At 51.6% G+C, this 14,272-nt stretch overlaps 1 protein-coding gene and 1 non-coding gene across 3 annotated transcripts in view; both read right to left on the reverse strand.

Annotated features, from left to right (window-relative positions):
• Positions 1-304: 304 nt before the first annotated feature.
• Positions 305-14,272, reverse strand: part of Eng (endoglin) — a 36,123-nt gene continuing 22,155 nt past the window's right edge. For both annotated transcript variants that reach the window (XM_021155804.3, XM_021155803.3), the window contains exons 3-15: positions 13,054-13,194; positions 11,081-11,246; positions 10,202-10,367; positions 9,534-9,654; positions 9,071-9,245; positions 8,752-8,894; positions 4,832-4,969; positions 4,568-4,606; positions 3,948-4,064; positions 3,381-3,632; positions 2,307-2,361; positions 1,160-1,261; positions 305-1,020 (exon numbers count right to left, since the gene is read on the reverse strand). In XM_021155804.3, the coding sequence (XP_021011463.1) occupies positions 896-1,020; positions 1,160-1,261; positions 2,307-2,361; positions 3,381-3,632; positions 3,948-4,064; positions 4,568-4,606; positions 4,832-4,969; positions 8,752-8,894; positions 9,071-9,245; positions 9,534-9,654; positions 10,202-10,367; positions 11,081-11,246; positions 13,054-13,194 (1,740 nt within the window). In that variant the 3' untranslated portion in view covers positions 305-895. The remainder of the gene's footprint in view (positions 1,021-1,159; positions 1,262-2,306; positions 2,362-3,380; positions 3,633-3,947; positions 4,065-4,567; positions 4,607-4,831; positions 4,970-8,751; positions 8,895-9,070; positions 9,246-9,533; positions 9,655-10,201; positions 10,368-11,080; positions 11,247-13,053; positions 13,195-14,272) is intronic.
• Positions 7,202-7,338, reverse strand: LOC115030465 (small nucleolar RNA SNORA8). The gene has a single exon (XR_003836061.1). It is a non-coding gene; the product is annotated as a small nucleolar RNA SNORA8 (small nucleolar RNA).

Genomic DNA, 14,272 nt, shown 5'->3' on the forward strand with positions numbered 1-14,272 from the left:
GCTTCCAGGAGCCTTGGAGCTGTCCACAGGCTCACTGCCCACAAGAGTCATGTACAGGATTAGAACCCAGAACTTTATAGGGGTAGCTGCGTCTCAGAGACTGAAGACGGGGCTTTTTAGTGTTTGGTTTCTGTCCCCTCTGACCCAAGGTTGGGCTACCAAATGAGCGAGCAGCAGAGAGAACTGACTTCCTCCACACATGGGCTCTGGCTGTCTGCTACCATGCCGACCCGAGGGGTGTGCACCCTTGTTCTGTGACGTAATTGCCCTTTTTCCCCTTCTCCCACACAACCCAGAGGGGCACTGGTTTCATGTCTGATTTATTAGTGAATATGCAGGACTTGGCCCAGGACCAGCCGCCTGGCCACGCCCCCCACTGCCTGGCCAATGGATGGGCTGGGAGGGGCTCGGCTCCCCCACCCCATCTAAGCCCACTGAGCTGAGCTCCCTCAGCTTCTGTTTCCCCAACCGAAGTTGTGCCAGTCCAGGTGAGGAGGCTTCTGGGGCCAGATGCAGGCCGCTCTGGGCTAGGCTGGGCATGTCTGAGTTCTTGCCTGCCCACCCTGCACAGGATCCAGCTTGAAGGCAGAGGCTTAGGCTTCTAAGCAGCATGGGTGTACACGGCAGTGCCGTGTCTTTCTATAGTCCTGGGCAGCCATATCCCAGAGCCCCTGGATTGGGCAGTTCTGTAAAGCGGGGTGAGGGGATCCCAAGGTATTCCAATCTGAAGTCTCCACTGGGAGGAATGAACAGGTTCAGGGGAGTGCTCCAGCCTTGACTGAGGGGAGGTGTTTGGTTCCTGGGACAAGTTCATGGCCGGTGGTTTCCAGTTTGCTCCGTCTCTCCTGCAGGGCAAGGGCTGGCTGGGGGGCTCCCCGAGGCTCCAGGCTGGGCACTACGCCATGCTGCTGGTGGAGCAGGGGGTGCTCTGGGTGCTCCCGATGCTGTGGTTGGTACTGCTGCTCTCAGAGGAGGCCGGGGCAGCCACTGCCACCACGGGCTCCCGCTTGCTGGGGCCACCTGAGGGGCGTGGGTGAAGGTCAGGGCCCCAGCCAGGACTCCCCGCTTCTTCAGAGGCTCTACTGGGTGTGCCCCGGGGTGGTGTGGACGGGCCCTGAGCGCTTGTTGTGGGAATGGAGTGGAGGCTTGGGATACTCACGTGTGTGAGAATAGATGTACCAGAGTGCAGCTGTGAGCAGGGCCCCAATCAGGAAGGCACCAAAGGTGATGCCCAGTACAGAGGGCAGGACAAGGCCTTTACCTGTGTGACAAAGGAGGGCCAAGATAGTCAGTGTGTTCTGGCCTCAGGCCTGTCCCTACCCTGTCATGCTGGCCTTGGTCACGGGTATTAGCTAGATTCAGCTGGGTCAGTGACTCGACTTCTCTGGACAGAGGTCTCTTCATCTGGCTCAGTACTAAGCCGAGGGCCCAGCTGGCCAGGCTCGTTGGGCCACCCTCCTGTCTCCAAAGCCCAGCAGGTAATACCTTTTTTTTTTTTTTTTTTTTTTTTTGGTTTTTCGAGACAGGGTTTCTCTGTGTAGCCCTGGCTGTCCTGGAACTCACTTTGTAGACCAGGCTGGCCTCGAACTCAGAAATCCGCCTGCCTCTGCCTCCCGAGTGCTGGGATTAAAGGCGTGCGCCACCACGCCCGGCTTGCAGGTAATACCTTTATGGATGGTGTTGTGGGTGTAAAGAATGAAGGCGCCTGCTCTGCCATGCTGTGTGACCTCTCCAACCAGCCGCCCCACCTCTGCACCTTACACCAGATTCAAATGGGCCAGAGGATCTTTTAAACCCAGTGCTGCTCAGGTCACTGCAGGCTTCTCTCCTGTTTCTACATAGTTCTGGGCCCTTAGTCTCCTTAGACTTATTGTCTGTGCAGGGAGTTTAGGAGCCCTGCATTCTCAGCTCTGGCTGGGGGGTGAGCCATCCTAGACTACACCGCATGTATCTGCCCCTAGCAACAGGACTCTCTTGCCTGGTACTGCCTGGGCCCAGGGGAACAATAGAGACCAGAGGGTGTTAGGCTCAAGGGGCTTCCTCCACTCTTGAGATGTCAAGGAATGTGGGGCCTTATACCATAGCTAAGGTGCTAAAGTTCTGTCCAGGAGGTTAAGTCCTCCATCATGGCAACCAGTGACTAACGGGACAGAGATAAGGCCCAGGAGGGGCCTGAGAGTGGAGGGCTGTCCATGGCACCTGGCATCTTTCTGTGAGCTCCTCGGGCTGCTGGGCCTGAGAAACCCTCCTCTCCTCCCAAGGGCCCCCATATCTGGGCTCCATTCCCAGCCCTGTTCCCTGCTCACCAGACAGGTCAGGGCTGACGACGTTCAGGCGCATGGAGACTGTCTTGTAGACTTCCTGAGGAGGGAGGAGTGTGGTAAGTGACCCAGCCTTCAGCTGGCAGCATGCGGTTCTCCTTGTCTGCAGCTCTCCCTTGCTGCCATCCCAGCCCTTGGCTGAGTCGTTTGTCCGCTATTTTCAGGCTGGGAGGCTGCAGGCAAGTCCTAGGGAGGCACGTGACGTGCGAGAGCAGCAGGGTAGCCTGCGGCTGCTGTAAATGGTCTCCAGTAGGAGCCCAGCATCTGTTAGCCTGTGCAAGCCGCAAGCCACAAGCCAGGTCAGCCCAGATGCTTGGAGGCTCAGGGCCTGGAAGACAGGTATAGCTATCTGGGTGGGGGCCCAGCTTCAGGAGGTTTTGACTCCTAGAAATCTGTGTGCAGACACCTGGAGTGTTCTTGTGAGTGTGTCAGGACCGAGGGCAACGTGTGATACCAGCAGGGCAGAGTGTCAAGTTTCCTGAGATCAGTCACATTGGTGATCGCCACGTGGGTGGGTGGGTGGGTGGGTGGGATTCTGGAGTAAGTGAGTAACTAGGTGAGCTGGTGAAAGTATTGAGAATAATGGATGCTTGTGGATGAGTAGCTAGAAGGGCAAGTGGTGGGTGATGGGTGAGCGTCTGGTAGGGAGAGGGGAGGTAGGTGGATGCAGGAGTGTGCGTATGGATAGGTAGGTAGATTGGTGGATAGATGGATGGGTGGATAGGTACATGGACTGACAGACAGTAAATGATGTGTGTATGGGTAGGTGGATGGTTGGATATGTGGGTTGTTTGGATGGGTGAGTAAACGGTTGGATATGTGGGTGGGTCTATGAATGAATGGCTTGGCTTCTGGCGGGTGCGTAGGTGGAGTCCATGAATAGGTAGGCAGATTGATGGGTATGTGGATAAATGGCTGGGATCCTGATATGTGGGCAGATGGGTGATGGATGGATGGTAAAATATGTAGAGGATAAACATGTAGATGGGTAGTTGCAGGTGTGTGTATAAACTGACGTCACAGCTTCAGTGAAACTAGTCTCGAGCCATGTCCACTTACCTGGGACAAGGTGCTAGGGCGCAGAGCTAAGTTGCAACTGAGGGTGCCAGCGGTGGGTGTGGGCACCATGTAGACCCGGAGGAGGAAGCTGAAGCGTGGGTCACCTTCAGGGCTTGGAGACAGCAAGGTCACACAGCTGCCCTTGGCTGTTCGGCTCTGGATGAGTTCCACCATGTCCCCTTCGGGCCCCAAGTCCAGATGGCAGCTATCTAGCTGGACTGTGACCTCAGAGGTCAATGGAGACACGCTCACCTGCACAGACAGACAGAGGGAGGAGATACATGCAGGTATCCTTGGCTCTTCACTGATGCCCTCTTGACGTCAGCTAGAAAGGGAGCCCCCATCCCTCTGAATAAAAGACAAGAAGGAGCCCCACAGGCTCCAGGAACAAGCAGGCAGGACAGAGTGACATTCTAATGCGCAAGTCCTTTTCTCTTTGTGCCTTCCACACACACACCCGGGCTGGCCTTCTCCTTCCTCTGGAAGGTGGCATCCGATCTTCTCTTTAGCAACGTTGGGAAGAAAGGCCCATAGAAGACTCAAGGAGTTAGGTGGGGTGCTCAGTACCTGTACGAAAGCCTGCTGGCCTAGCTCGATGGTGTTGGATGCCTGGAGGAAGTGCGGGCTGAGGTAGAGGCCCAGCTGGAAGGAGAGGCTGTCCATGTCGATGCACTGTACCTTTTTCTGTGGGAGGACACGAGGAGGAGGGCAGTCTGAGCGGAATGACAGCAGGAATTGCCTGACCTCCATCCTCACCTTTTAAACAATAAACTCATAGTTCTCACATTTATGAACAACTCACTTGGCATTGGGCTAGTGGAGAGAAACTTCACACCTCTCAGTACTGCTCCTTAAAAACCCCGATGGGGTGGGGTCTTTTTTTGTGCTACAGTTTATAGCCAATGACCATTGAGCCCCGGGAGAGTTAAAAGATTTGCCCAAGGTGACACAGCCACTGTGAGCTGGTTGCCTGAATTTAAGAGGCCGAAAGCCTAACCCTCAGCAGCACTGCTCCCATTGTATGGAAGGGGAGACTGAGGCACACTGGAAACACGGGCCTTGTCAGGCCTTGTCAGGGTTCAGGCCTGAGTTTCCTGAAGCCTGCTCCCTGGTAGGCCAGAAAGGGGCCCCACCCCAGCAGGCCACCCTGCACCAGTTGGAAAGCATCGTAGGACCGTCCATCTCACCCGAAGTGGTGGTGAGCCTGACTGGAAACTGATGATCACCTGCAAAGACAGAGCCAAAAGCCGGTCAGAGCCAGAAAGACCCCAGAGGATATCCCAGACCTGACTTATGGATGGGAAGGCCAAGCTAAGCAGTGTCTATGCTTTGGCTCCTTACTCACTGCTGCTTCCCACTCCCCGAAATGTCCCTCAGCCCCGGGATCAGTGAGGTGTCTGAGGGGACACTGACTCTGCTGGACATGACACCTTCCTACTCCCAGGCCTTACCTCATTGCTGATCACATGGGCTGTCACTTTCATGCCGCAGCTGGAGTAGGTGCTACTCAGGACAAGATGGTCGTCAGTGTCTTCAGCCTGGCAGCTGGAGTCCCAGAAAGTCAGGCCTGTGATGGTGCACTGGAGAGTCTGACCCAGGGGAGAAGGGCATCATTAGGAGGCCCAGCATTCCCTCAGGCCTCGCCGTCACTACTGAAACACTGTAAGTACTGCTCACGGGGGCTGGAGAGACAGCTCAGCAGTTAAGAGCCCCGGCCATTCTTGCAGAGGACTCAGTTTGCAGAGTTCAGTTCCCAGCACCCAACCCATGTCTGAATGCTCACAACCGATTGTAACTCCAGCTCGGAAGGATGACTACTGGCCTTGTAGACACTTGTAGCCACGTGCACATACCCCCCACCCTACACATAGTTTAAAAATAAGTAAAACGAATCCTTATTGAAACCTTTCCAAGGAGACATCAAAGCTCTGACAGAGACTTCAGAAAAACCAGGAAAAAAAATTATTCAGTAGTGGATGGGCAACTAGAATGTCTTCTTATTTTCTGCATTGCTGGGAACTGAACCCAGAGTGTGTGTGTGTGTGTGTGTGTGTGTGTGTGTTGTTTTGCCTAAGTGTGTGTATGCACAACATACATGTAGTGCCTTCAGAGGCCAGCAGAGGGCATTAGACCCCATGGAACTAGAGTTACAGATGGTTGTGAGCCACAGTATAGGTGCTAGGAATCAAACTTAGGTCTTCTGAACAGCGCTTTTTAAAACTGCTCAGTCATTTCTCCACCCTATCTAACTTTTTTCTTTCTTTCTTTCTTTCTTTTTTTTGGTTTTTCGAGACAGGGTTTCTCTGTATAGCCCTGGCGGCTGACCTGGAACTCACTTTGTAGACCAGGCTGGCCTCGAACTCAGAAAACCACCTGCCTCTGCCTCCCGAGTGCTGGGATTAAAGGTGTGTGCCACCATGCCCAGCTCCTATCTAACATTTAAATAAAAATTTTTTTAAGTTGGGTGGTAGCAGCACACCCCTCTAATCAAAGCACTTGGGAAGCAGAGGCAGGCAGATCTCTGTGAGTTCAAGGCCAGCCTGGTCTACAAAGTGAGTTCCAGGACAGCCAGGGCTATACAGAGAAACCCTGTCTCGAAAAACAAAAACAAAAACAAACAAACAAAAAAATCTTGTCTCAAAAAAATTAAACAACAACAAAAAGCTCAAAAGTTAAAATAAGGATCTGGAGAGACTGTTCAGTGCCTAAGAGCACTGGCTGCTCAGATATAGAACCTGGGCTCAGCCCCCAACACACACATGGCAGCTCACAACCGTCTATAACTATGGGTCCAGGGATCCAATGGCCTTTTCTGGCCTCCGTGGGCAAGTGTGGTGGATAGACTTTGATGCAGGAAAAACACCTACATACATTAAAAAATATATTTAATTTTTTTGTTTTTGGGTTTCTTTCTTTTAAGTTAAAAGTTAGGAATGGCGGTGTGTACCTTTAATTCCCATCCCTTAGGAGATAGAGGCAGCCAGATCTCTACTGAGTTTAAGACCAGCCTGGTCTATATAGCAAATTCCACACTATATGGATCATAGCCAGATTCAGACTCCTCAAATAAAAGCAAGTTATTGTAGGGGGCTGGGAACACAGCTCTACTGAGTAGGTACAGAACAGACAAGACTTTTTTGGGACTCCAGGTGGGTTCCACCCCCAGCACTGGGAGGTGGGTGGGGGAGGGGAGGAATGAGTGAAACAAACCGGAGTGGGCACGTACATATGTCTGTTTGGTCAAAAGCAAATTGAGAACGGCACAGTGCCGCATGCATAATATAATATATAATATAATCCAGCATTATATATAATATAATATAATCCAGCATTATATATAATATAATATAATCCAGCATCCTGGAGGCGAGGTGAGGAGAGTCACAAGTTCAGAAGGGAAGATGTAGACTTTCTCCATTCTGTGCAGGGCGGTGGTGGCGCCTGGGAATCCCAGCACCCGGGAGGCAGAGGCAGGGGGATCTCTGTGAGTTTAAGGCTCTAGTCCAATTAGGAATACACAGTGACGGTATTAATACCTTTCTCTGCCTCTCTCTCTGCGTGCATGTGTGTGTGTATGTATGTGTGTGCAGTTTATATACTCTGTGTGTGTGTATGTGTGTGAAGTTTATATACCCTGTGTGTATGTGTGTGTGCGCAGTTTATATACTCTGTATGTGTGTTGTGTGTGCAGTTTATATACTCTGTGTGTGCGGTCTATCTACCATATGTACACCCGCATACATAGGTGCTCATGTGTGGAACACAGAGTTTGCTATCAGGCATCAGGCATCTTTTACTACTGCACCTTGCTTTTTTTTTTTAACTGTATCATTAGAAATACCAGGTTTTATATGCACAAAGCCAAGAAACCAATGATGCCAGCTAGTGAGTTTCTATCGCACTGTCTTTTGAACACCCAACAGGAAAGAACTGCTGAGTGCAGATACCATGCAGTGCAAAGCACCTTGCTTTTAAAACTAACCTATTATGGTTATTGAGTGTGTGCCCTGGGCAGGGTACACAGGTGAAGGTCAGAGCATGGCTTAGTGGAGCTGTTCTTTCCATCTTCCTGTGGGTTCTGGGGCTTGAAGTCAGGTAAGCAGGCTGTGTGCAAATGTTTCACCACTGAGTCATTCCACTGATTTCTGTCTCTGTGTCTCTGTGTGTCTCTGTGTGTATCTCTGTCTGTCTGTCTGTCTGTCTCTGTCTCTCTCTCTCTCTCTCTGTCTCTCTCTCTCTCTGTCTCTCTCTCTCTCTCCAGGGTCTCACTATATAGCCTTAGCTGGCCTGGAACTCACTCTGTAGACCAGGCTGGCCTTTGAACTTACAGGGTTCTGCCTGCCTCTGCCTCCCAAGTGCTGGGATTAAAAGCACAAACTAGCTGGGCAGTAGTGGCACACACCTTTAATCCCAGCACTTGAGAGGTGGAGGCAGGCGGATTTCTGAGTTCGAGGCCAGCCTGGTCTACAGAATGAGTTCCGGGACAGCCAGGGCTACACAGAGAAACCCTGTCTCAAAAAAACCAAGGGAAAAAAAAAAAACCCACAAGCTACCATACCTGGCAAGACAGGGAGGTCCTACTGAACCCGGACCTCACGGATTGGCTAGCCTGGCTGGATAGAGAGACCCCAGGGCTTCCTTTTCTCTGCCTCCTAGTGCTGGGAATCCAAACTCAGTCCCTCGTGCTTGCACGGCGAGCACGTTACTCCACGGCAAACACGTTATTCCCTGGGCATCTCCCCAGCCCTGCAGAGTGTCTTTTGGATTTATCAATCATGCAAAGGCCACATAATACAAATTTCTGTGACCACCTGGCTCAACCACCATTAAGATTAATAATAATGACTAAGCCAGGCAGTGGTGGCGCACACCTTTGATCCCAGCACCCAGAAGGCAGAGTCAGGCAGATTTCTACGAGTTCAAGGCCAGCCTGGTCTACAGAGTGAGTTCTAAGACAGCCAGAGCTACACAGAGAAACCCTGTCTTAAAAAGAAAACAAATAAACAAAGATTAATAATGACTACCTAATGTTGGCATGATTATTCTTGTGTTTTGAGATTGGGGCTCATGTAGCCTAGGCTGTCCTCAAACTCCCTATGTAGTTGAGGATGACCCTGTTTTATACCTTCTATGTAGCCTAGTCCACCTGAAATTCACCATCCTCCTCGCTCAGCCTCCCAGGTTCTGAGAATATCTGAGGATACCAGTGCACGGCTCTGTGCTCTGTTCAAACTGCATTTCACAAGTGAGAAAACCGAGGCTTGCACAGGGATGTGACTTGCTCTTACTGCCTGGGCTGGGCCCCTGACATTCTTGGCAGGGGATCAGCTGTCCATGCCATCTCAAGGTGGAGGGGCGGGGCTTTACTTACCTGCACGTGTTTTTTATTGAGTGCCAGAGTCATGACCTGATTGCCACACTTTGGCTGGATCAGGGACATGAGTAGCACGGGGCTGCACGTGTCCTTGGGAGGTGTGGTCACAACGGGTGCAGGGGAGGTCTGGAACACACCACCTATGGAGTGGGTGGAGTGGACCGTCACTGGGTGTGCACTACGGGTGGCAGATGAGGCAGATGAGGCCAGTGAGGCACAGAGAAACCGGCCAAGCTCAAAGAACAGAGAGGGGCAAAGTGATGGAAAGGGAGGAGGAGCAATAGGTCTGGGACAGGGGCACAGGGCTGGGGCTCACCGCAGCTGGAGGCCCTCAGGGAGACATTGCTGGCCAGAGGGAGCTCTACAAAGGAGGTGACAATGCTGGCATTGAGCTTGCGGGCCTCCCCTATCAGGCCTTGGGGTGTGTCTGGGAGCTCCACGCCTTTGACCTTGCTTCCTGGAAAGATCTTGACAGAGTATTCACCTGTGGTCTGAAGGCAGAAAAAGAGAGCTGGCGTCTTACCTACGGAGACCCCTGCCCTTCGCCTGTGCCTTGCCGTCCCTTCCCCTCACCTTCTCTGTTTCCCCTTTGACCTCTGACCCAGCTCAGAGTTTGTATCTCCAGGAGTCTTCCTTGGCCCACCAGGCTAGGTTAAGGAATTCCCTGGCCCATCAAGACAAGCTTCCTGGAAGTGGCCTTTACTTTAACAACTTAGATGAAGGTAGGAAGCTGGGGAAGGTGTGTAAGGTCTCGGCTGGGGTGGGAGTACAAGGCTCACCAAGATCTGCATGCTGTGGTTGATGTCGATGAACCAGGAGACATACGGAGGGCCGTGCAGGATGAGAATGGCGTCCCCAGATGTGCAACTCAGTTCCATCATTACGGTCACCGTCCGGGGCCTGTAGCGGGCGGGCAGATGGTTGTGGCTTTAGTATGGGGACAGACCTGGTGTGCTGGTTTCCGTATGAGCATCTGAATACTTGATCCCAGTCTGGGAAGGCTTAGGGAAATGGGCCTTCCTGGAGGGTGTAGAACGCAAGGGGTGGGCTTTGGTGAGCTCTCTGCCTCCTGTCTGTGTGGTTCAAGATGTGAGCTCTTAGCTGCTGCTCCAGCTGCCTGCTGCCTGCAACCTCCACTCTGCTGTTGTGAACTCTGATGCTCTGGAGCTGCGAGCCCAAAATAAACTCTTCTACACATTGCCTTGGTCATGGTGTTTTATCTCAGCAATAGGAAAATTAATACACCTGGAGGCTGGGATCTGATTGGGTAATACACGTGGAGGCTGGGATCTGATTGGGTAATACACTTGGAGGCTGAGATCTGATTGGGTAATGCATTTGGAGACTAGGATCTGATTGGGTAATGCATTTGGAGACTAGGATCTGATTGGGTAATGCATTTGGAGACTAGGATCTGATTGGGTAATACACACAAAGGTTAGCTTACCCGGCCTCAGAACCTGGCAGGATCCTCAGGATGTAGGCCTCCTTGTGGCCAGACACACCTTCCAAGCGACAGCTTTGGACTGGGGTCTGGGATCGTGGTTGCCATTCAAGTGTGGCGCCCATGTCCTTGTGAGCTTCTGGCAAGCAGAAGAATGGTGCCTTTGGGTCTGTGGAGACAGATGTATCAGAGGGTCCTACCCCACTTGCAGACAAGGCATTGATGAGGAGACATTCAGGACAGAGCTTAACAGGGCCGAGGATGGCTCACCACTGAGTAGCCGGCCTTTGTTTCCGCCTGTGTCAGCACAGGGTTAACATAGCAAATGAGCCCATGGCACTCGTCAAGAGTGCAGTCCCCCCACCCCACCCAGCACGCCAGCACAGGTCAAGTATCTTCCTTAATTGCTTTCCATATTATTATTATTATTATTATTTTTGTTTGTTTGTTTGAGACACAGTGTCTCACTGAACTTGGCTCGCAGACTTGGCTAGACTGGCTGACCGGCAAGCTCCAGGGAAGCCTTGAACTTGCTATGTCGCAGAGGATGACCTTGAACTCCTGATTCTCCTGCCTCTGCCCGCCGAGTGCTGGCACTACAGGTCCGAGCCACCATGCTCTAGGGCTCTAGGGCTCTAGGGCTCTAGAGCTTAACACCATGCACGGGGCTCTACCAACCAAGCCACATCCCAAGTAAAAAATCTGGCATTTCTCATCTGCTATGTGATGCAGAAGCAGTCGCTAACTGTAAAGGGCACCAGCCAGTCACATTTGACTGTGGGCAAATCACGTGCCACCACAAGCTGGTAGTGCCCATATCAGGAGTTTGCGCCGTCTTCTCTGCAATTGAACCTGAACTCAGAAGCAACGGAGGGAGCTGACCTTGGCCCAACTGGAGGACGATGCTTTGGGGGTCATCCAGTGCTGCTATCGAGGTGATGGCGCCCTTGGTGGCTGCCCAGTCGAGGATCTGTTTCCTGGAGGTAAGGGATGGTAGCAGTGTGATATTGACTCTTGGCTGCCCTTGGAAGATGACCAGGCGGGAGTCCTGTGGAGACACAGAGTGCTGGGTCACTTCCTACCAATCTGGGGAGTCAGCTAAGTCTGCTGGCAGCAAAGAGGTCAGGACTTCAAATGACAAGGCTCAGAAGTCGTCAGTCAGCCCAGAGCCCCCGGTACCTCTTCTAGCATAGCTAGATCTGCTCCATCTCCCTCCTGCACGTGATGGCTGTACAGAAACACACATTTGTTTGTCCGTCTGTCCTTGCTTTACCCTCACCATGAGGCACTCATTCAAACCATATATAATGGCACCAATGTAGCTACTGTCTGTAACCGTCTGCACTCTGAGGATACGGGAGGGAAATCTTGGTGCCCATCCACACACAGCACTTGACTCATTGAAGGCTCTGAGCCTTTGTTCATTGGGGATCTGATACGCCAGCTGCACCTTGAGACCTGCCACATATTAGGTACTCCCAATGCATGGGGAAGGGGACAGTGGAAGGGGAAAGGAAGAAAGGTATGAGAAAAAAAAATGAATGAGTAAACGAATGAAGACAGATGGGGTTCTGCCGACTCTGGGAGCTCACCATTAAGAAACTAGAGAGACATCCTTAGTTGAAGTAATAGAAGATAGAGGACATTATTTAATAAATAACAAAAACCAAGGCTGGAGCCAGGTAGTGGTGGCTCATGCTTTTAATCGTAGCACCTGAATGGCAGAAGCAGGCAGAACTCTGTGAGTTCGAGGCCAGCCTGGACTACATAGCAAGTTCTGGGACACCCAGGCCTACACAGAGAAACCCTATCATGAAAAGCAAAAAGCAGGTCTGGAAAGATGGCTCAGTGGTTAGGAGCCCTGACTCTTCTCTCATGAGAACCCAGGTTCAATTCCCAGCACCCACATGGTGGCTCACAGCCATCTGTAACTAAAGCCCTAGGGAATGCAACATTATTCTGGCCTCCTCAGGCACAAGGCTCACATATGGTACAGACAAAACACCCATATACATAAAATTAGATTAAATTTATTCTGGGGATGGGGAGACTGGAGAGATCCCAAACCTTACTACCTCCCTTAGGCTCCTCTGGGGTCTGTTGGGCTAAGGAAGGAAATGAAGAGGACTTCCTGGAGGAGGTGATCTAGAGGAAGCAGCTAGAACTATTGACTCCAAGCTACTTTGAGCTGAGGTAGCAGCAGCAGGAGGGCTTCAGATTAGATATTAAGGAGGACTGCATGACAGTCAGAAGAGATATAATAGAGCACACTGCCTACTCTGCAGGCATTAACCCCAGTAAGAGGGTTACAGCCGTGACTAAAGAGCATGACGTTTATCAGGCCCCTGGTTTACGGCCTCTGGCCTCTGGGTGGTGATCTGCACGCAGATGATTCAGGGCTGTCACTGTGAGTGTTCAGAGCAAGTAAAAAGATGCAACCAGGCTAGACTGCAGCTGCAACCCTCCAGCCAGAGCTTGCATTCCTAGTGTCATTCAGGACCCTGGTAACTCCTCAACCCTGGGTAGCAAGTGGGGAAGGAACTGATTGGAGAGGCAGCATGGGAAGATCTCTGGGACCTGACTTCCTCTCTCAGTGAGAAGGAGAAGAGCACTCTGGGAAGGGAGGCCAGGCCCTTGGACTTAGGAAGGGATTTTCCATGATGTCTCCACCACGCTGGCCTATGGGTCCATCTGTGAGCCATCTTCACCTCTATTGCCCACCTCTGCCTCCTCTGGCACCTTCTGGTCCTGTCCCTATCTGCCTCTGCCTTTCTGGTGTGCCATGTTGCTCACAGAGAGGGACACCAGGCAGAGATTTCCCACAGCCTGCCTAGAGTTAAGGGTCACACACTCACGTAGGCCAAGTGCAATGGGATTTCCGGGGCCTGGAACTTCACGAAGACATTTTTGTTCGAAACGAGGACCAGGAACACCTCCCGGGTCTCGGTGCCATTTTGCTTGGATGCCTGAAGAGTCAGGTCCAGATTTGACAGCATCTGGAGAAGAGCCACAGACGTAGACATATCAGTCAGGTTTGCAGCCAGGTGGGCAGCGATGCTTCATGGTTGACAGTTAATCCACTGCCCCTCCGTGGCTTGACCTACCTACCCTCTCACCAGTTACCCATCTGCAAAGTAGCACCTATCCCTCACACCCCTTGAGAACATAAGAGGGACTGGTTCAGCAAGCACGACTGCCAAGCCTAAGGACCTGAGTTCAATTCCCAGAACCCACCTGGTGGAAGGTGAGTCCCAACTCCTGCAGGTTATCCACTGAGCTCTGCACCAGAACTGTGACACATGCAAGCACACACGCACATGCACAGGCACACACACGCATACACCCATGCATGCACAAACACACTAAGTAACTGAGTACAAATTAAACAAAAAAATAAGTAAGTTAATAAGGAAAGAAGGCTGGGGGCTGGAGAGACGGCTCAGTGGTTAAGAGCACTGATTACTCTTCCAAAGGTCCTGAGTTCAATTCCCAGCAATCACATGGTAGCTCACAACCATCTGCATGGGATCCAGTGCCCTCTTCTGGTGTGTCTGAAGAGAGGGACAGTGTACTCATATACATAAAATAAATAAATAAATTTTTTAAAAAAGGAAAGAAGGCATGCATACATGCATGCATGAATGAATGAATGAATGAGCTTGGTCCCAACCAAGCAAAAAAGAGGACAAACTTAAGTCAAATCTGTGCTTCACGTAACATTCAGGATTGCGAGATTCATCTTTCCTTTCCTTTTCCACTTCCTTCTCTTCATAGGTTCTTGCTTTGTGCCCAGGCTGGCCTCGAACTCTTGACTCTTCCTACCTGGCTCAGTGCTGGAATGTCAGGCACACGCCAGCAGAACCAGTCAGGATGATTTCCACTGAGTGTCTGCTATAACCTGGGCCTGTAAATGTCTGAAAGCTAAGCTATGCATGGAAGCAGCGAGCCTTCTCTCACTGTCCTCTCCCCTTCTCTAGTTGTCTCTGGGAGGCCACTCTGATGCCAGCTCACTCCAACCATTCACAATTGTTCCTAGAGCTGGGCATGGCGGCTCAATGGCAGATCACATGCGCA

The sequence above is a fragment of the Mus caroli genome, unplaced genomic scaffold, assembly GCF_978045245.1.
Source record: "Mus caroli unplaced genomic scaffold, Mus_caroli_1 scaffold_2, whole genome shotgun sequence".
NCBI lineage: Eukaryota > Metazoa > Chordata > Mammalia > Rodentia > Muridae > Mus > Mus caroli.